Below are 20,824 nucleotides of genomic sequence, written 5' to 3'. Positions count from 1 at the left end.
TCTGATCATCCTATTTTAAACAGTGCAATGTATCCACCATCCTGCCTCATTTACCATTCTCTGTAATATCTGTCACATAATATGGTACATATTTACTTATACATGCTCCACTAATTAGTACTTAAGTTCCAGGAGGATAAAGACTTGTTCATTGTTATTTAGTTTCTAAATAGAGTAGGTGCCTAGCAAACACTCTTTATAAGCAAGAAGCCCAAGTCACAATTTCTAATAATCAAATTCTAGGAGAAAACCTAAAAAGTTAGTCTTGTTCTACTTAAAAGTATTAACTATATCTTGAATTACACTCTAATTTCAAGTATAACTGAAATATAAGTATTCTGTACCCATAAACCATCTAGAAATTTTAGTTTCACATCCAAATTACACATCTTGCTGCTTTCACTGAGAAGCAGCACCCCAGTATGTTTTGCTATGTCTAAAAGAATTATAACACTGATTTTAAAATCTATCAAATTTCCAGTTAGAAAAATATTCTTAGGCTTTCCCAGATTGTAGCCCAACTATTAAACAAATTCTAGAACTCTGGAACAAACAGTCCATCTCATACTTCACTGTAAAATGTTTTCTAATTTTTACACATGGGACCTGTTATTTTGGGAACTCCAAAAGACCAAGATAAAGGTCAGCAAAAAACCTAGTTCTATACTTCTGTATTTCAGAGCAACTTCTACAGGTATTCTCTAAGATACTTAGATTGTAACTGAAGACTATAACAGATGACTGACAAAGGAGAAAGAAGCTTAGCGATCTAAAACAAGAGTAACAGAATAGAGAAGAGCCAGAATTAAGACCTTATGTTATGAATTTTACAAGTCAAAATGTCTGTTTGCTCACCAGTGATATCAATAGGTTCCAGAGCAAAGGCTTCTTCCTCATTTGGAACAAGTGTTGTCTGATCAGTCATAGTTGGCATTGGTTCAACAGGATCCACTGAATCAGGACTATCAGGCCCACCCACTATAAAAACAGAAATTTGGTTAAAAAAGGCATGCATATGTAATACATCTCCTACAAATGGGGAAAAAAATCCCTCTGAGAAATAAAGAAACGCAGTGGTACCAGTAACAAACATTTTCTAATTATGAAGGAGGCCCTCCAGAGGTGAACCTATTGGCTAAAAAAGGGGGAGCAGTGCAGGGTTAAACATTGAAGAGAATCAGAATGATCCTAAGCACTGTATTTAAGGAGATTTATAATTCACTAAGCTGGAACTTTCAGGTTTGGTCTTCTACATTCAGTACCTTTTTAGCTGCACACAATCATGCCCACATCACTGACCAAGGAAGCGCTTACTTGATACGTTATCATCCTCGTCCATATCATCATGCGCCGGCTGTTCTGGCAACATCACACCTGCCTCAGACAGGGCGGGGGGATCATCAAAGATACCGCCATCATTATTACTTATAAGTTTGTCATCTGAAATAGGGAATAAAGTTTAGTTAGAACTTGAAAAAGAAATGCTAGAAGAGCCAATCACTGGGAAAATTACATTAAACTCACCCAAATTTAAAAATTTGTATTCAGCTTGTGTTTTTCTTCAAGGTAGCATACAAAAGTATAATGGTATAGGGAAAACATTCTATTTTCTAGCTCACATCTCTATTTAAAATATTTAATATATGGTATCAAACACAAATGGAGTTTAAGAACTAGTAAAACTTAAAACTCCGAGACAAATACCTTTACCAAAATGCAATAATGTCGTAACATTTTTAGGCTACAGTTGCACGAGAACTTGAATGAAATCAACCAGTCACAATCCACACGTGTATACCTGAAGAGCTGCTTACAACCCAGAATTCATGACTTCTCTTAAACACAACAAATGAACAAAGAAATGTTAGAATAATCACCTTGTTGTCACCTACCTAATATGCCACCATCATTTCCTTCTCCAAAATTGTCATCTTTATATTGGTCTTCATATTCTAAATGATTAATTTTCTCGTTCAGATTGCTGGTGCTCTGTTCAGGCTCTAACAGGAGGTTAGAAGCGCTAGTGCTCACTAACATGTCATCATCCTCAAAAGCACTTCCTTCTCTCATGATCTCACGATCATCCATTCCAAAGTCACCTGAACAAATTTTAGTTGTTAGTGAAAAAACACATCATAAAAGAAAACAGCTAATGATTATAATCGGAATGTCACATTTGCTAACTGAAACCTTATTTACCTTTGAGTATTAAAACATCCAGTTCAAAACTTTAAACCCATAGCATCTCTATTTTATAAACTGATTCTGGGGCATGACTAGCCCATTCAAACATAGGACTAAAATTTAGGCTATCCTAAATATATTAAGTAAATTTAAATATGTCTATAAGTTATGTTGCATAAACATTCAGACTTAAACTGTTATGTGTTTTCATCAAGAAAACAATTTGGCTACCTGTTTTAAACACTGTTCAAGAAGTAGATTGGGGGGGGGGGCCTGGGTGGCTCAGTGTTAACGTTAAGCCCCTGCCTTCGGCTCAGGTCATGAGATCAGGGTTCTGGAATCAAGTCCCGCATTGGGCTCTCTGCTCAGCAAGGAGCCTGCTTCCCTCTCTCTCTCTCTGCCTACCTCTCCATCTACTTGTGATCTCTCTCTGTGAAACAAATAAAATCTTAAAAAAAAAAAAAAAGTAGATGGGGCACTTGGGTAGCTCAATCAAGCATCTGCCTTCGGCTCAGGTCGTGAACCCAGAGTCCTGGGATTGGCCCTGTGTGGGGCACCCTCTGCACCCCAACCCACCCCACCTCATCCCAACCCACTCTCACAAATAAAATCTTAAAAAAACAAAACAAGGTAGGTACATAGTAAAATTGTTGCCAAGTGATTAGTTTAAAAATGGGCATTACCTCAGACCTGGGACTTTTCACACAGATCCATATATAGGATCTATCACTATACGGGAAGCAGGAATAGGCAAATAATAAACTCAAATTTGGTGCATAAACGGAAATGACTGATGCTTAATATACTGGTAGGAAGGCAAATTCTTTTCTTGATGAAAAAGCACGAGATGAAATTTTGTCCTTCTGTCATCATGAATGTAACATATGTCTGGGTTTTCTTTTTCAAATCACTAGTTGTGCTGCAACATAATTCTAACATTACTAGCTAATGGCTAGTAATCTGTTTCTCTATTACCAAAATCATTTTCTTGTAGAATACTGATGTTCCCAACTTCTTCTCTCATGGTTATTTCTTCCACTCTACTCTGGTTCAGGCTGAACTGCTGGGCCACATCGATGTCACTTTAAAAGAATTTCAAATACATTTTCATCTCAAATTTCACTGCAATGTATATATATATAAAAAAAAATCCTAATTCTCTCTACAAGGAAAAAACATACATACAAAAGTCACCATGGTTTATAAGCCTTAATATTTGAAATCACTACCTAGGTAATATACTATACACAGGAAAACTTAAAAATGCACAGTCCAGGTAGGTATGGGTTTTCATCAGGGTTGTGGTGTGAACGCTGAAGTTACCCAGCTTTTCTGAGACTGTTTCTTCCTCTAACAAATTAATCTCATACTGTTTAAAAATATTAAATAAAAGACATGTAATATTAAGCAACAATGTGGAATGATCATTGGCCAAATTTAGAACATAAATGGCGTAAAAGTATGAGAGACTTCTGAGACATATCAACCAAATACAGTGTGGAGAATTTATAGAGATTCTAACTTAAACAAACTGAAGAAAAAAAGGCTTGTGTGTCAACTGGGGATATCTGAATGCTGACTGAATATTACATTAAGGAATTATTGTTACTTATTTTAAAGGTGGGCTGTTATGGATAGATTTAGAAAATTCCTTCAAAAGAGATACTGAAGGGGCGCCTGGGTGGCTCAGTGGGTTAAGCCTCTGCCTTCGGCTCAGGTCATGATCTCAGGGTGCTGGGATCGAGCCCCGCATCGGGCTCTCTGCTCAGCAGGGAGCCTGCTTCCCTCTCTCTCTGCCTGCCTCTCTGCCTACTAGTGATCTCTCTCTGTCAAATAAATAAATAAAATCTTAAAAAAAAAAAAAAAAGATACTGAAGTATTTATGAAGAAAGTAAGATATCTATTCTTTAAAATAATCCAGTGGGAGTTGGAAGGTGAGTTGTGGAAATACATATGAAATAAAACTGGCAACATATTAGTAATTAAAGAAATTGGTTGATCAGTACATGGGGTTCCTAACACTAATCTTTCTACTTTTTAGCTGTTAAATTTCTGTGATGAAAACTTTTAAAAACTCTATTAGAAGAGGGAGAAAAAAAAAAAGGAAAAGCAGCTAGATAGCACCTACATTAACACACACACATATTATCAAAATAAATCATAAATAGGAGTCATAGATCATTTTAAGAAGCAGAGAAATTTCTAAAAAAAAAAGGGGGGGCCTGTTATAGAGAGTTTCTTGGTTGTCAGTTGTGCTACTAAATCACAAGAAATTACAGGCACATTCCCTGTCATATAAAGACAGCTGAGTTTTGAAGACTTAAGAAAAGGGAAACACACTACAGTATTCTGCTATAATGGCCTTCTCTGTACAACTTTCCCCTCTTAAATGTACGTGGTGACAATGACCTTTTCTTACTCTTCAAAGAGTTATCTCTTACGTTTACTTAAAAAAAAAAAAAAAAGAAATTATGGCTGAGTATAACCTGGGAAAATGATAACCAGTAGATGACTTTAATATATACCTCCAACGAAAAATCATGAAGCAGTAGTTCATGTTCGCTGATTTCATTATGTAAAGCACATACCTGGAAAACTGTTTAGTTTATACAAGCTTTGGCCTAAGAATATCAGAATTCTCCTATCTTAGCTTTGTTAAAGTTGCTATCTATACAACTTTCTTACAGTAAAAACAATTCTAGGTTATATGTTCATATGTATACACTATCCTATTTGAAAGTTTATGCATTTTAACCTGTTAACTTGATACCAAAATATTCCAAAGAAAACTATATGTTTGATGCAAGTAATGTTATTTGTAGACCAAGTCAACAATTAAAAGAGGGAGGAGGGACATACTCTAAGTCAGGCAGTGGCTGATCAAAGTCATGAAATTCTTCAGGTAAGGTAATAGCATTGTAAGCAGCTTCTCGATTTTCCTCAGGGAGGTCAACAACACCTGGAAAAGAAATGGTAAGCTTGAAGGACTAATGGTTAGAGCAGAGATTATCCAGAGATCAAAGGAAGGTAAAGTCAGTACATTTATAGTCTAGAAAGACTGATAATATACACAACGTACTACTGAAAGACAAGTACTTCTGTTTTTCTATAATCATAAGCCAAACTACTTGCTTTCCAACAACAAAGTCAAAGCACTACCTATGCATTAAAGTGATGTCTTTAAAAGGATGTATCAACAAAAAAATATTAATGACCGTCTTCTCAATAACATGAAATCTGTAAGAAGAGGAACAACTGCAAAGGAGCACTCTCCATGTTAAAGAGGAGTTGTTTACTTTAGGATAAGCGGGACTGCATTGTTTTATTTCTCTATATTCTTCAAGTGGTCTATACTAAAAATGCATTGCTTTAAAAGACAAACAAAAAGCATGGTTATTTAAGCAAAATGCAGTTAGTATCCACAGGTCAGAAATCATTCGAGTATCACAGCCTCTGCCTAAACATCTTTGGTTTTGGTTTTGTTTCAAGTTTTTAAATTCTGGTTAGTTAATATATAGTTTAGTATTAGTTTTAGGAGTAGAATTTAGTGATTCATCACTTATATGTAACACATCTAAACAAGTGCCCACCTTAATAACCATCACCCATTTAGCCTACCCCCACCCCCACCTCCCATCCAGCAAGCCTCACTTCGTTCTCTATAATTAAGAGTCTCTTACGGTTTGCCTCCCTTTTTTTTCCTTTCCCCTCGGTTCATCTGTTTTATTTAAATTTCACATGAGTGACATCATATGGTATTTGCCCTTCTCTTACTTTGCTGAGCATAAGCTAACACTCTAGCACCATCCATGTCACTGCAAATGGCAAGATTTCATTCTTTTTGATGGCTGAGTAATACTTCATCCTGTATGTACACATATGTATATGTGTGTACGTATACACACACCTCATATCATCTTCATTCATCAGTCAATGGACTTGGGCTCTTTCCATAATTTGGCTATTATCGATGATGCCGCTATAAACACTGGGGTGCATGTGCCTCTCTGAATTAGTGTTTTTGTATCCTTCTGGTAAATTCCTAGTAGTGCAATTGCTGGATCATAAGGTAGTTGTAGTTTTAATTTTTTTGAGGAACCTCCACACTGTTCTTCAGAGTGGCTGCACCAGTTTGCATTCCCACCAACGTGTACGAGGGTTCCCCTTTCTCCACATCCTCACCAACATCTGTTATTTCCCATGTTGTTAATTTCAGCCATTCTGACATGTGTGAAATGATATCTCATTGTAGTTTTGATCTGTATTTCCCTGATGAGTGACACCATCTTTTCATGTGTCTGTTAGCCATCTGTATCTGACTATTATTTTAAATAAGATCTTAGATCTCAAAAGATTCACTGTTCACCTATTATAGTACTAAAAATATGACTGCAGCAGAAACTACCTTAAAAGACATCCCTCCCATACACTGATTATTTTAATTACAATAAAATTTCATCAGTGCTTTGGGCGCCTGGGTGGCTCAGTGGGTTAAGCCGCTGCCTTCGGCTCAGGTCATGATCCCAGGGTCCTGGGATCGAGTCCCACATCGGGCTCTCTGCTCAGCAGGGAGCCTGCTTCCCTTCCTCTCTCTCTGCCTGCCTCTCTGCCTACTTGTGATCTCTGTCAAATAAATAAATAAAATCTTTAAAAAAAAAAAAAAATTTCATCAGTGCTTTAAAAAATTATGAAGTGAAACATGAATTCAGATAAAAACCGTAGTTATTATCTATGGAAATCTGGTTCTTAGAGTCCAGCTTTAGAATCAATCATGACCTACGATAAAACAGCAAAGAACTACAGAGAACATTTAATAAAACTCTCAGGTTAAAAGTGAATTTTAAGAATATGCTAAAATTATCCAGGAAAAAAATTTAAATCCCAAGATTTTTCTTTTTGGAGCTACATTTTTAAAAAATCATGTAACGGGACGCCTGGGTGGCTCAGTTGGTTAAGCAGCTGCCTTCGGCTCAGGTCATGATCCCAGCGTCCTGGGATCAAGTCCCACATCGGGCTCCTTGCTCATCAGGGAGCCTGCTTCTCCCTCTGCCTGCCATTCTGTCTGCCTGTGCTTGCTCTCTCTCCCTCTCTCTCTCTCTGACAAATAAATAAAATCTTAAAAAAAAAAAAAATCATGTAACAATTAGTTTTCAATATTTCAACTCTGTTCTGCAAAAACTAACGAAAAGGGGTTAAAAAAGAGTAGAGTATCTTAATTCCAAATGCATGAAAAATGTGTGCTTCTTCCCTTGACCCACTGCCTCTCCAAGCCTTGCCCTATTTTTGAAGGGTTCCTTGTTCTACAATTAAAAAGAATGGATCTAGAACATACGCTTTGCAGGTTTTCACACTACATAAAACTCCAAGGTTTCAAAAAAAAAAAAGTCAACAATACCTGGCCGAAAAGCCATTTTTATTTTAATGAATGCTTCATTACAGTCTGCAAGGAGGTATTTGGCTTTTCTGTGATAGATTCGAACTACTCCCAGTAAGAGATGTCCTGATGTTCGGAGTGCCATCTTCACCTATAAGTAAAACATTAATATTAATCTAATTTATAAAGTTAATTTCTTGGTTTTATAGGTATCATACTTCAGAAGCTTGTACTCTGAGCAATTTATAGGCAGCTTTTACTTTCTCTCTTTATACTTTTAATCATTTATTTGACATTTCCTTATAATCACTTATATTTTGTTTTATTTATGCCTTTACCAGTAAATCTTCAATATCCACGAAGAACAGACTGGTAGTAATTCATCAGTTAACACAGATATGAAGGCAGCTATGAAACACGTTGTAAGGTACTCCATAGACTGCTGTCATAAGCACATGAAGGAACATGGAACACTCTGGTTGCTACCCCATAACTGTTGCTCCTTGCTGGCTAACTGAACTCTGATTTTGTTGGGAAATGAATGTCCCCAGCCCTGAAGAACTGACTCATTCTTCTTTGCTAATGCTTCTTGAGCGGGCACAAAGCCCAGTTCAACCAACGAGAAAGAAGAGCGAAGTAGGTCAGTTTCTGGGAAAGATTTTCCCAATAAAAGAATGCCTGCCTCTTTCTTCTCCCTTTCTGTGTTGTGAGCAGGTGGGGTCTGGAGCTGCTTGTAGTCATGAGGCCTAAGTACAAGGACAAGAAACCAACATAAGATTAGTGAGTCCTAGGGTGCCTGGGTGGCTCAGTCAGCTGGGTACCCAACTCTTGGTTTCAGCTCAAGTCACGATCTCAGAGTCATGAGATTGAGCCCTGCATGGGGCTCTGTGCTCAGTGTGGAGTCTGCTTGGGACTCTCTCCCTCCTCCTCTGCCCCCACCTCCTGAGCAAAATAAATAAATGAATCTTTAAAAATAATCCTAAATCTCCCTATTTCTACACTTCTAGTTAAGTAAGACTATTAATTTCCTTATTGTTTAAGCCATTTTTCACCGAGTTTTATTAGTTGACTGGAAGGCAAAGTAATAAGGGGTAATGGTAATCCATCTTTTTTCATAAGAAAATATACTCTTCAGCCTGTTTTTTCCTTTTTTTTAAGGTAGATCTCATTCAGCACTTTTGTGAGATCCACTGTGTAGGATGAGATATAGTAGTTGGAAAAAGAAAGAAAAGTAAATATGGAATCTAAACAGAATGATTCAAAAATCAAAAAACAGAATGATTCATTCCTCAACAGAATGAATTCAAAGTTCAGAATGATTCAAAATTATATATCCAAAATATAATACAAAAAATTTTTGAGAGCAAGACATGAACTCAAACTTCCCCAGATCATTTTCCAAATCATACCAGAGTCCTCAATTTCTGAAGTAGCAAATAAAGCTGTTAATCATTTGCTTAAGTTATGATTAATACATTATGTTACTTAAAAAATGAAACAGTGTATTTTTAAGTTATAGGTCTACTGTCTACAGCAGCCTAGGATTCTATTTGTAAAGACTCTCAGGTTCTACATTTATGGAAAAATTCACATGACTTAAAGCACAAATTATGAAATTTACTGCTATAAATTCTTAGGTATCTAAATTTATAAACTTGTGACCAAATCTAGGACTTATCATATGAAAAATCCTTGATATGAAAATACCCAATTAAAATATTGCACCTCATGGAAAAAGAGAATCTACTTTTATGATGTGGTCTTAGGAAATTTAAAATACTGACTGCACCTTCACTTAAGAAAGGATGAGGGGTTCAAAACCCTTTGCATGCAATTATCTTGTAAAGGATTAGCAACTATGAGAAAAGGTGGAGTATGGGCAAAAACTTTCCCTGTATATTAGTTTGGTTCAGAATTGAGTAGGTAAAATGAAGTACACCATATCTGTTGAGCTAGCTCATGTTAAGAGTGTAGGTGTAATAAGGAACACAGGTTATATATGCAGAGAAAGCTCTACAGAGGTAACCAGTGGCTGTTCCAGCAGGGGGGTGAGGGAAGAAGGGGCACTTGCTGGAAACAACTAAACCGACATTCACCCACAACAAGAACTGCATATCAAGAGCAAACATTAGAAATTTTTAAGTCCGTTCACTCTGTGGAGGTATCTTTATAGTCTACTAAAATAAAACAAGATCAATCAAATAACCCACTTAGAAATGGTTTTTAAAAAATAAGTTTTTCTTTCTCTCTCACAGTCCAGTCTTTTACATTATTCCTGAACTGCGTGCCGTGCTTTGTGGCTATTCATACATACCTTATTATCAGATTGTCTTGTACTCTTTTGTAGCCTCCCTGACAGAGTACAAAATACTCTGCACATACTAAAAAAATTTGTTATCCTTTTAAGCCAAATCACCCTCAATATGTTTATAGATGTTAAAGATTAGTTATACATATTAATTTCAAGAAAACAGCTCAACCTCTCCTTTTTCCATTTTACCTCAGTCAGCATACCTATAAAAAGTAGAAAACTTCATATTCTCATACAATTTGACGAGCAGCGCAAACTGGCACTATCTCCCTATGCAGCAAACTACGAATGTCTATCAGAAGTCTTTTAAGTGGGGGCACCTGGGTGGCTCAGTGGGTTAAAGCCTCTGCCTTCGGCTCAGGTCATGATCCCAGGGTCCTGGAATTGAGCCCCACATCGGGCTCTCTGCTCGGCAGGGAGCCTGCTTCCCTTCCTCTCTCTCACTGCCTGCCTCTCTGCCTACTTGTGATCTCTGTCTGTCAAATAAATAAATAAAAATCTTTAAAAAAAAAAAAAAAAGAAGAAGAAGTCTTTTAAGTGTATCACCTGGCCCACTGATTATGTTCCTAAACATCAACATTAAGGGAAAACTTACAGATATGAACAAAAGATCACTGAACATGAAGCTTCTCTATGCAATACTAGTTTTGATGTATTCTAATCTCACATAAAAAGTCAAGAAAGACACAGATGTGAACAAAATATTTGCAAGCAGTATTTATTCAATGGTTATTTTTAAAGAAGATGAAAATAAACCTGTAGTCCTACTACCTAAAGAAACTTTTGTATATATTTTTTTCTTTTGTATATTTTAATACACTGTACAGGGTCAGAGGAATTAAATTTCAAGAAATTATGAAAAAAAATAGATTATCCAAAGAAGAGACTGGTAAAATAAATCATGTACAATCAGAACAATGAATTACAGGTCCATAATCCTTTATCTTAAATCTGAGGTGTTTTGGAATTCAGAGCCTCTTGGTCATAAAGATAACGCAGCACACACATATATTAAGACACTCTCAGTAGCATCTATTTATCTATTTAGAGCAGTTTCTAATAATCATATCCATTAGTGGTTCTATACTGAATATATGCAAATACAAGTGACCTCACTTCAATTTTTGTCAAGTCTGTTCCCGTTTTTTGTATTTAAATTCTGTGGATAAGAAACTAGGACACTGTATAATACAATATCAAAAATGATGATAAAGCTATGAGCAGAGGTTTTCTGAACAGAGACTTGTTATAAAACGTGTAATGGAGTTGTGTACACATAGAATAAGGAGAAAAATTATGTATAAAAAACATGGACACGTTTTAGAAGCCATACCAAAACACTAAACGTTTCTCTAAGTTGTAGGACTAGAGATCACCTATTTTCCGGTTTGTAAAGTTTTTATTTTAATATTGTCTTAGAAATTTTAACATGATAGAAATGTCTTTAGTAACAAATTCCACCAACTCTAAAACCAGCCAAAATTCCAGACAGATGGAAATTTTATAATTCAGCTCTAATTAAAAATACAAACTTTCACTTTTTCGCTTGAGACATATCCTTTCCCACACGACTTTTCTGAACAAGTCTCATCTAGATCCCAGCTTTATTCCTTTGAGATCCTCCTGCTCTTTCAGCAATCAAGAATTACTCTTCTCTAACACACTATGGCAACCGGCAGCATCCAAACTGCCAAATCTGAGTAGCTCACAATGCTGGTCCAGACAGCTGTGATCTGGAACATTTTCTCAATAGGACAATGGGTGTGTTTGTGTGTTAATACAAAGTCCAAGAAAGGACCATTAAAACACAGATATTTCTATAAAATCGTAGTTAAGGACTTTTCCTTTGAGATTAGTCCTTACACATTTTTGAAGTCAATTTATCTGCTTTTCAATGAAGTGCTAATGATGTTAATAGATGTAATTGTGTGTTCTAAAGTCCTTTCTTGGCAATACAAAAACCTTGGTTTACTTAGTTACACTATTTGTGAAATTCAAGGGTGAAAAACCACTGCTTTAGAAGAGTTTCAGAGAATGTCAGTAAAAGCTCCTCTAGGTACAAAGCAGTAAACAAGGCAGATAAGGTAAGGACTTTCATGAGGCCTCCATTCTAGTGGGAGACAGTAATTAAATATTTAGGAGAAGAGCACAGCAAGTATAAAAGTTCGGAGACAGGGAAAAAGTTGGATTATCTTCAAGAAACAGCAAAAATCTGGGTATTTTTGAGCAAGCAGGCCTATGGAGCTGAGGAAGAACAAGCATTATGGACACTATTTACCAGATGGATAAGATAATTAGATCTTGATCCCTACAACCTTTCCCAATTAATGGATCCTTTCTTTATTTTTTAAATTCCCAAATTAGAAACACTTACATACATATTTTAGTACAAAAACATCTAGAAAGACAAATATAAAATATCTGGGTACTGCCTGATCTCATACTTATCTACCATGAAAACTGGCAAATGAGTATCAGTGCACTTACAGAATTTTTAAAGGGAACAGCATATCAAACTGGAACAATGGATCATCTACAAATTTTTCTTTTCCTCCAATATACACAGATATTAACCTAATTTTACAGAATTCTGTTTTACATATCAGTAAACAATCAACAAACTGAATGAAAAGTGTCAATATCAAATATACCTTTGGTGAGATGATACTCTCCACACTGCTCTCTAAATTACACTCAAACACATGGGCTTTGGTTAGCTTCTTATCCCAATGGGCCGCTAGCCAAATTTTGGCCAGAGGCCCTCTCTTACTGAGGACAAAATGTGCGTAGAACATTGTTCTGGCCGATTATGAAACAGGAAGAAACCTGAAAGGGAAAAAGAGTTAATATAAATACCATATGAAAACAAAGATTTATCAAGACATTAAGAAATCTGAAAATAAAAGTTTCCATTCTTTTAAATATAAGAACTATGAAAGGTTTGAGTAAAGTACAATACACATTTAAAAGAAGCTACTGCTTAGTTTTGAGAGGGGAAGGTAAAAAAACCTCAAAATATTAAGAGCTGAAGGGAAAAGGGACACAGGAGCCAAACCATTTCTATACTCCAAATAAAAGTGCCAGGATTTTGTTTAGTTTTTTAGTAAAAATTGTCACCAGACAACTCTTGTTCATTCTGAAGTTCCATCAAGTGTTCATTCCATTCCAATCTTGATTACTGACGGTGGAGTCTGACTGTGGCCAAAAGCTAGATAATACATTGTTCATAGCAAGAAAACTATGTCCCAGAGAAAAACACTCAGGAACAGATATTAATTAATGTGTAAATTTCCATTTTTTAAGAACCCCATTAACAACTGATACTCACCTAGATGCTCTATACAATAACTACTATCTCATGACAAGCACTGTGATAATACACATTTCATATTGTACCAAATAAAGATAAGAAGGTGGGTCGGCTCCATTTTACAGGTGACTAGTTAGAAAAACTGAGGCTTAAAAGCTATTTTATATATAGTTTTCCCAACTCAGAAACTTGAAAAGCACTTGTCCAGTTATAACTTAAATACTATATTCAGGACAATGACACAGTGTAATATTTATCTCATGACTGAAATAGCCTTAGTACAAATATAAATGTTATTCACATTTTATTTTTCTTTCAGCAAGCTATGTTATAAATACGTACAGGAAAAAAAAAAAAGCAGCTTAAAAAGTCCAGCTTGGGGGCGCCTGGGTGGCTCAGTGGGTTAAGGCCTCTGCCTTCGGCTCGGGTCATGGTCTCAGGGTCCTGGGATCGAGCCCCGCATCGGGCTCTCTGCTCAGCAGGGAGCCTGCTTCCCCTCTCTCTCTCTGCCTACTTGTGATCTCTGTCTGTCAAATAAATAAATAAAATCTAAAAAAAAACAAAAAACAAAAAACTCCAGCTTGGAGAGTACATTAACTGTGCATGTTTCCTGTATTTCCTGTGTTGATAGTTCCCTTATATTATTATTATTTTTTAAGATTTTATTTATTTACTTGACAGAGATCACAAGTAGGCAAAGAGTCAGGCAGACAGAGAAGGAAGCAGGCTCCCCGCTGAGCGGGGGGGGGGTTCGATCCCAGGACCCTGAGATCATGACCCAGTTGAAGGCAGAGGCTTTAACCCACTGAGCCACCCAGGTGCCCCAATAGTTTCCTTATATTATTTATTTTCCCTCTTTCACAGAAGATTAAAAAAAATCTATTCTGCCAGATGAATTTTCTTCTAAAATGCCCAGAACTAGAAGATGTATGTCATGTTTTTACATAAACTCCAGCACATCCATACCACGTGAGAAGTACTTAAATATTTTTAAAACATTTTTGACCTTGAAATAATTATAGATTTGCAGGAGTCCCAGAAATAGTACAGAGAGGTCCCACTTATCCTTTAACTACTTTCCCCCCCGATGGTGACATCTTACATACATATAGTATCAAAACCAGGCCAGTGACATTGGTACAATGTGTATATATAATTCTACGCCATTCTATCACATGTGCAGATTTGTGTAACCAACATCGTAAGCGAATAAAATGCAAAACTAATTCATCAACACAAAGCTCTCCCTCTCCCATCTTTTAAATTGTCACACCCATTCCTTCCTCTACCATTCCTAAGCCCCACGAACCAACACTGTTCTTTATCTCTAATTTTGTCATTTTGAAAATGTTATATAAATGGAATCATACAGTATGTGACCTTTTGGATCCAACCATCTAACACTCTTTGAGATCCACCCAAATTATTTCAAGCATCAGTAGTATGTTCCTTTTTATCACAGAGTAGCATTCTATGAGACGGGTATACCACTATTTGCTTTGTCAATCATTTATTGAAGGATATTTGGTTACTTCCAGTTTGAGGAGGTTTCAAATAAAGCTCTATAAATATCTGTGTATACAGAATTTTAGCGAACAGAGTTTTCATTTCTCTGGGACAAATGTCCTGACGTATGACTGCTGGGTAGCATGATAAGTGTATGTTTAGTTTTAAAAGAAACTTTAACACCTATCAAAATCCTAGTGAGTTTTCTTATAGCTAGTCACGAGATGTTTCTAAAATTTATATGGAAAAGCAAAGGAATGAGAATAGCTTTTTTTTTTTTTTTTTAAAGAATTGGGATGAATTTGTCTAACCAATTTCAAGATTTACGTAGCTACAATAGCCAACACTGTATGGCAGACAGAAAAAGACACAGATCAATACAATAGGATAGGGAACCCAGAAATCCACTTAAGTAAGTCCAACTGATTTTTCACAAAGATGAAGAAGCTTGACAAAGGGGAAAGGATAGTTTTTTCAACAAATAATGCTTGGGTGACTGGACATCATCCACAGGTGGGGGAAAAAAAAGGAATTCTGATCCAAACCTCATACATTATATAAAGTAACTCAAAATATATCACAGACTTAAATGTAAAAGTTTATAATTTTCAGGAAAAAACAGAGGGAAAAACCTTTGGTATACCTAAAGCTTGGTGTACACACACACACACACACACACACACACACACACACACACACTTTTTTTTGAGAGAGAGAGAATTAGAGAGTGAGTGCGCCAGAGCGAGTGCACTCGCTCTGAGTTTGAGCTCCTCAAACACAGGAGCTGGGGTGAGGAGGAGCAGACTCCTTGCTGGGTAGACCCCCCCCCCCCAAGGGATCATGACCTAGGCAGAGGCTTAACTGACTGAGCTAGCCAGGCACCCCAGTAAGTTTTTTCAGATGAGCACTAAAAACATGTCCCATAAAGGAAAAAAAAAACACCCAAATAAGGAAATTCTGTGCTAGGAAAGACCTAAAAATGTAAAGATAAGGTACAAAATGGGGGAAAAATTAAAAACGATGTATCTGACAGGGACTTGGATCCAGAACAAAGAATTCTAAAAACTCAAGTAAAAAAGTCTAATTAGGAAACAGGCAAAAGAAATTTCACAGAAAAGGATATAACAATGGCAAATAAGAACAAGAAAAGATGCTCACCATCACCAGTCATTAAGAAAATGCACATTTAAACCCATGAGAAATCACTGCACATCTATCATAAGACCTAAAATAAAAAGTAATGGCAACACCAAAGTCCAGTGAGGATATACAGAAGTTTCAACCCTTATACACTGCTAGTTAGAATAAAAATTCCTTTTTGAATTAGCTTAAAAATAAATCCAAAGTAAATAAACGCTTATTTTCATGTTTTTATAGAGAGACTGTAAATTTTAAAATGAGACTTTGCTTACTTTACTGTGAATTAAGAACTGTGCCCATTCTTTCCAGTGATGTATAGAAAATATTTATTAGTTAAACATATCATAGGCAAGAGACTTCATGTCCGTCAAAAATGTCTGGAAAGGGTGGAGGATGGTGGTGCAAAAGTAATTCAATCAGGTTTGCCTCCTCTCACTTAATGGCAAAGGGTCCTGAAATTCTCATTTGCTGAACCAGATGCTCCCAGGGGATCTCTAATTTACACAAGGAAAATTGTCTCCAAAGGGGAAAAAAAAACAGAGTTCATCAATTGCTCAATGTTGTGAACTCTTTCTCTCAAATGTGAAGTGAAGAAAGGAACTAAGGAATATGAAACTAGGAAGAATTCATATCAAATACTCTAAGGTAGAAGAATTAAATAACACCTCAAGTGTATCTTATATCCTGCTCAGCAGTATTTTATAGTACAAAATATGCTTCCCATAACCAAAGAATCTATGTTGCAAAGCAGTGCTTTTACTTTAAGCCTAAACATTTGTTAGTATGAAAATTAAGCTCCATCTACAGCACTATAAAGTCTACAGGATTTTGTAGAAATTCAATATGGCAGTCTGTTCTTAGAAACACGGTCACTGTCATACACAAGATGTCCCAAGTTTCACCGCAGAAGATAGCTGTATTCAAAAAAAAAAATCTCCTTAATATTTAGCTTTTAGAATATTGCCCACTGCATGTCAACTACTAAATACGTACTTACTGAATAAGGAAATGAGATACACCAAGTGATCTCATAATTGACACGTAAAAAATTCTAGAGATTTTAGAAGTTAATACTGGCTCTTTTCAACAGGTGTCAGTAGCTCATGGCCAGGACTTAAGCTCCTAGTCAGAGTACCATGCCTTAAATATCCCAGCTATGCGGAGGCAGAGATTCCTAAATAGATGCTTTCTTGGCATGGGATGGGGGTAACTAAAGTAGAGTGGTGCTAAAATTATTCTGGGAAACAATTAGCAAGAGGAAATCACCCTAATAACTAAAGGAAGCCTGAAGAACAGTGGTGGGTCAAGTACTGGCTTATATCTAAATATGGAGAAAGTGTAATCATTGCTTCCTTAGTATCACTATCCTTTAACCAATCTTAGAAAAAGAAGTTGATTAATCTCTGTAGATTTTGAATTTCTGTATATCTCTGTTAATCCTTTGCAAAAGATCTTAGCATAACACCTGCATTTGGTACCAGAGCACAGTTTAGCAATTTCATGATTTCTCATTTTTTTTTCCTAAAGCAGCAAACTTTTCTCCATATATCCTAAAAAGTAATTTCACGTTTTTACAATATGAATTATGATATTTCACTGTTAGAAAACAGGGCAGGACAATGGTTGTATAAATCGGTATGACCGCTTTGAAGGACAATTTGCCAACATCTTATGAAAACCTCGAACATTGATACTTTTAAACCAGAAAATGCACTTCAAGTAACAATGCCAAAGATATACTTGGTGGTGTAAAATATTTATAAGAACAAAAAAATCTTAAAAATCTCACTAAGATCTAAGAATTTTGTGTATCCATCTTCTCCATGACCGTTGTATGAGTTAAGTACTGGCCCATTTTACAGACCGGAAAACAGAGAAAAGGAGAGGACAATGTGCCAAAGGTCGCTAGCATATAATTCAAGTGGGAACTTAAATTTCAGAGCCCACATCTCTAACTGCAACACTGTGTTGCCCTGCCAGCATGAATTTTAACAGCAAAATATTAGAAATAACTTACCTAGCTGCTAATTAGTCACTTTTAACAAAATACAGCCATATAACAGAATTTTGTATAGCCTTAAACAATGATATACATATATACATATTTTTTTAAGGAGGGCTCTAATATATATTTAATGCTCTCGCATAAAATATCTGTGGCATACAAATGAAACTGATGACACTGGTTACCTTTGGAAGGTGAGTCCGCTGGGAAAGTGAGACCTACCTTTTTTACTGTTAACTGAGAACATACACAAATACCACGCACTCAAAGTAAATACCAATATACTGAATGTCAAGACACAATCCTGCTTTGCCATTAACTGGAAAGTTAAGCTGCTTAGTCTGTGTGGTTCATTTTCACAAACCATAAACACCTTGAAGACTGAAATTCAGGGACTTACTAACTTCGGAGAACTATACCTAACTCATGTAAGAATGTAATTACCTCTGAGGGATTGGGGAGTGTCTCAGGAACAGAAGTTATTTCCAACACTCCACACTAACACTCGTACTAACATTCTTTGAACAAGAGTTTTACAATCAGAAGGTCCTAGATTCAAATTCGGCTCCCTCCTTAGTTCTTCAGTAAGGGTTAAAAGTTTGAGTCTTAGCTTACACATCTATAAATTGAAGCTATTTACCAAGCAGGGTTATGAGAACGAAACGGAACAGCAAACACAATCCCACTAGATGTAAGTAAACAGTAACTCTGAAAAAAATCACACAGCAGAGCATATACAGGTCAGCATGATAATGCCTAACAACCTGACATCACATTTAAACAAATAACACAAAACCTTTATTTCTCAAAAATCAGAAATTTCCCTTCTGTACAAAACTGTAAAAGATAAAATTTCTCAGAATATGTGTCCCAGTAAATAGAAATTCATCAGGAATGAAATAATCAACTTTAAAAAGACTTTAAACATATGCCACTCTAAGTGGAAAACTTAATTCTTGAGTGTACCAATGTACTGTCTTTATAAACAAAAAAAAATTTAAATTAGGTTACACTTCACCAATGTAATTCTAACTTTGTATAAAACGCACGATGTCCATTAGTTATGCACTGCTGTCACCTCAACCATTTACGAACTGTTAATAATTTAATCACTGGATATGGTATATGTCATCAGTGTCTTTTTAAAAATAATTATGAGTTGCCTCCAACATTAAAAAAGGAAATTTAATGACTACAACTTAGGAAAGCTTCTCCAGTCCCCGTCTCCAAAATTCTGCCGACTCACACAAGTCACTGGCATTTGCATTCATTTTATGAAAATAAGAAATTTTTTTTTTCTGGAATTCAGTGATGATTTTAAACAGCATTATGAGAGCAAGTATTAATCTTCGCTTGCAAAGAGAGCCGATCAACACAAGCCTTTACCTGAAAAACCTTAAAAAAACACAAGCGCGTTTTTGAACGCTTAAGACAGCCTAACAAATCACAGGGTGGGCAGACCAAGCCCTCCAGCGTTTTCTTCTTTCAAATTTGAAGGAGGCTGCTAGGTCTGGCAGCACAACTAGACAGTGTCACCCCGCTCTATCACAGCAGATCAATCTTTCCCGGCGAGCAAAAAGACGTCACGTATTTGTCAGAAACACACCTTCCCAAAACGTCCCTGTATCAGCATCAAAACACTCAATATCCTAATCATTAAAAAAGTCGGGGGGGGGGAACCAATTAGGCTAATTCCCTAGGAATCAAAAGCAACTTCCCTTGGTCGGGTTTTCTATTAGTCTGTCCAATATGTAATATTCCCAACAGAATTTTCCTTTAAAAAGGGGGAGGGGAGCAGCAGCAGTCCCTGGAGAGGGGCCCGCGGCGGTGTTGAGGCCCCACAGCGCCCGCGAAGGCTATGCCCGCACATCTCCGACCCCCGAACCCAAGCTCTGCGCACCGTTGCTGCCGCCTTGGAGCTGCCAACGCGGGCGCCGACCCGCCGCCGCCTCCCGCCCCGCGTCTTCCTAGACAGCCATTTTTACCGGAGTAGGCGGCCCAGTCCCCAGAGCGGGCTCGTTCAAACCTCCGCCTCTCCCTCCGCGGCCCAGGGTTTCCTCCACCTCCTCCAGGAGATGCGGCTCCCGGGGGACTGGCGGAGTAACCGCTTTTTCCGCCTTGGAACGGACCAGAACCATTTGTTACCAAACAAGCGAGAATGCGGGCCCAGGCTGCGCGGGTCCTGGTCGAGGGCGGGCCCAGGGGGAAGAGGCCTGGGCGGGAGGCGCTGCCGTTCTGGAGCTCAGAGGGTGGCAGCACGGCCACCGTCCTGGGGCGCGGCGAGTGCTCTTCTCCCCCGTTTTGCCCCCCGATCCCCCCAGTCCAGCTCCTAGACAGCAAGGCGGCAGGGAAGGGGTAGGCGGAGGGAGCCCTAGGATAAGAGGGGCTGGCCCAGTATCTTACCTTGCTCTCCGCCGGGGAGCTGGGCGGGCTGGGTGGCCTGGGGAGGGGAAAAGGGTCGGGGGAGGGGGCGGGGAAAGGGGGGGGAAGCCCCTGTGAGGTGTAGCTTCGGAGCAGCTCCCGCCGCGGCAACAGCCACCGCCTCCTTTCCGATTCACTCAAACAAACAAGATGGCTGCCGTTACGCCGCGGCTCTTCCTGCCGCCCAAATCCTCGGTTCAAATCGGCAGGATGTTTACGGTCAAAATGGTTTCTATGCGCCTGCGCAGCCAGCCAGAGTCCTAGAAGGAGCGACGCAGGCGCAGTGGCCATTTCCTTTTCTTCCGATTACCCCACCCCCCCGCCCCGCCCCGGCCCCGCGTTGTGCGGCCCCAAACTGAGCAAGCGCAAAAGTGATTCTCTTGCCAGAGGGTCTTCAAGTGTTGCGGACCTGGCAGATAGCGCACGCGCAGTGCTTGCCAGTGGAATGAATATCTGGGTTTACCTTTATTCCTACGCTTGTTTTAGAGGGAGTATCTGTTGTACAGATTTGTTTGCCAGGACACAAAAATTAATTTTAATGGTTCCATAGTGACGAAGATAACATAAAACCCT

The 20,824-nt window shown here is 37.7% G+C and overlaps 1 protein-coding gene across 2 annotated transcripts in view; it reads right to left on the bottom strand.

The window, feature by feature from the left end:
- LOC111146574 (RAD21 cohesin complex component) overlaps positions 1–20,428 on the bottom strand; it is a 30,108-nt gene extending 9,680 nt beyond the window's left edge. The window contains exons 1-8 of one of the 2 annotated variants that reach the window (XM_022502176.1): positions 20,234–20,428; positions 12,521–12,695; positions 7,580–7,709; positions 5,044–5,143; positions 3,160–3,266; positions 1,893–2,099; positions 1,315–1,440; positions 856–978 (exon numbers count right to left, since the gene is read on the bottom strand). In XM_022502176.1, coding sequence (XP_022357884.1) covers positions 856–978; positions 1,315–1,440; positions 1,893–2,099; positions 3,160–3,266; positions 5,044–5,143; positions 7,580–7,709; positions 12,521–12,664 — 937 coding nt within the window. In that variant the 5' untranslated portion in view covers positions 12,665–12,695; positions 20,234–20,428. Of the gene's footprint in view, positions 1–855; positions 979–1,314; positions 1,441–1,892; positions 2,100–3,159; positions 3,267–5,043; positions 5,144–7,579; positions 7,710–12,520; positions 12,696–19,730; positions 19,753–20,233 lie in introns of those variants that run through there. The other variant, XM_022502177.1, reaches the window with a different exon arrangement.
- Positions 20,429–20,824: the final 396 nt, after the last annotated feature.

The sequence above is a fragment of the Enhydra lutris genome, unplaced genomic scaffold, assembly GCF_002288905.1.
Source record: "Enhydra lutris kenyoni isolate GAN:26980312 unplaced genomic scaffold, ASM228890v2 scaffoldscaffold14, whole genome shotgun sequence".
NCBI classification, from domain to species: Eukaryota; Metazoa; Chordata; class Mammalia; order Carnivora; family Mustelidae; genus Enhydra; species Enhydra lutris.
Note: the sequence above shows the minus strand (reverse complement) of the source record. Positions and strands in the feature narration are given on the sequence as shown.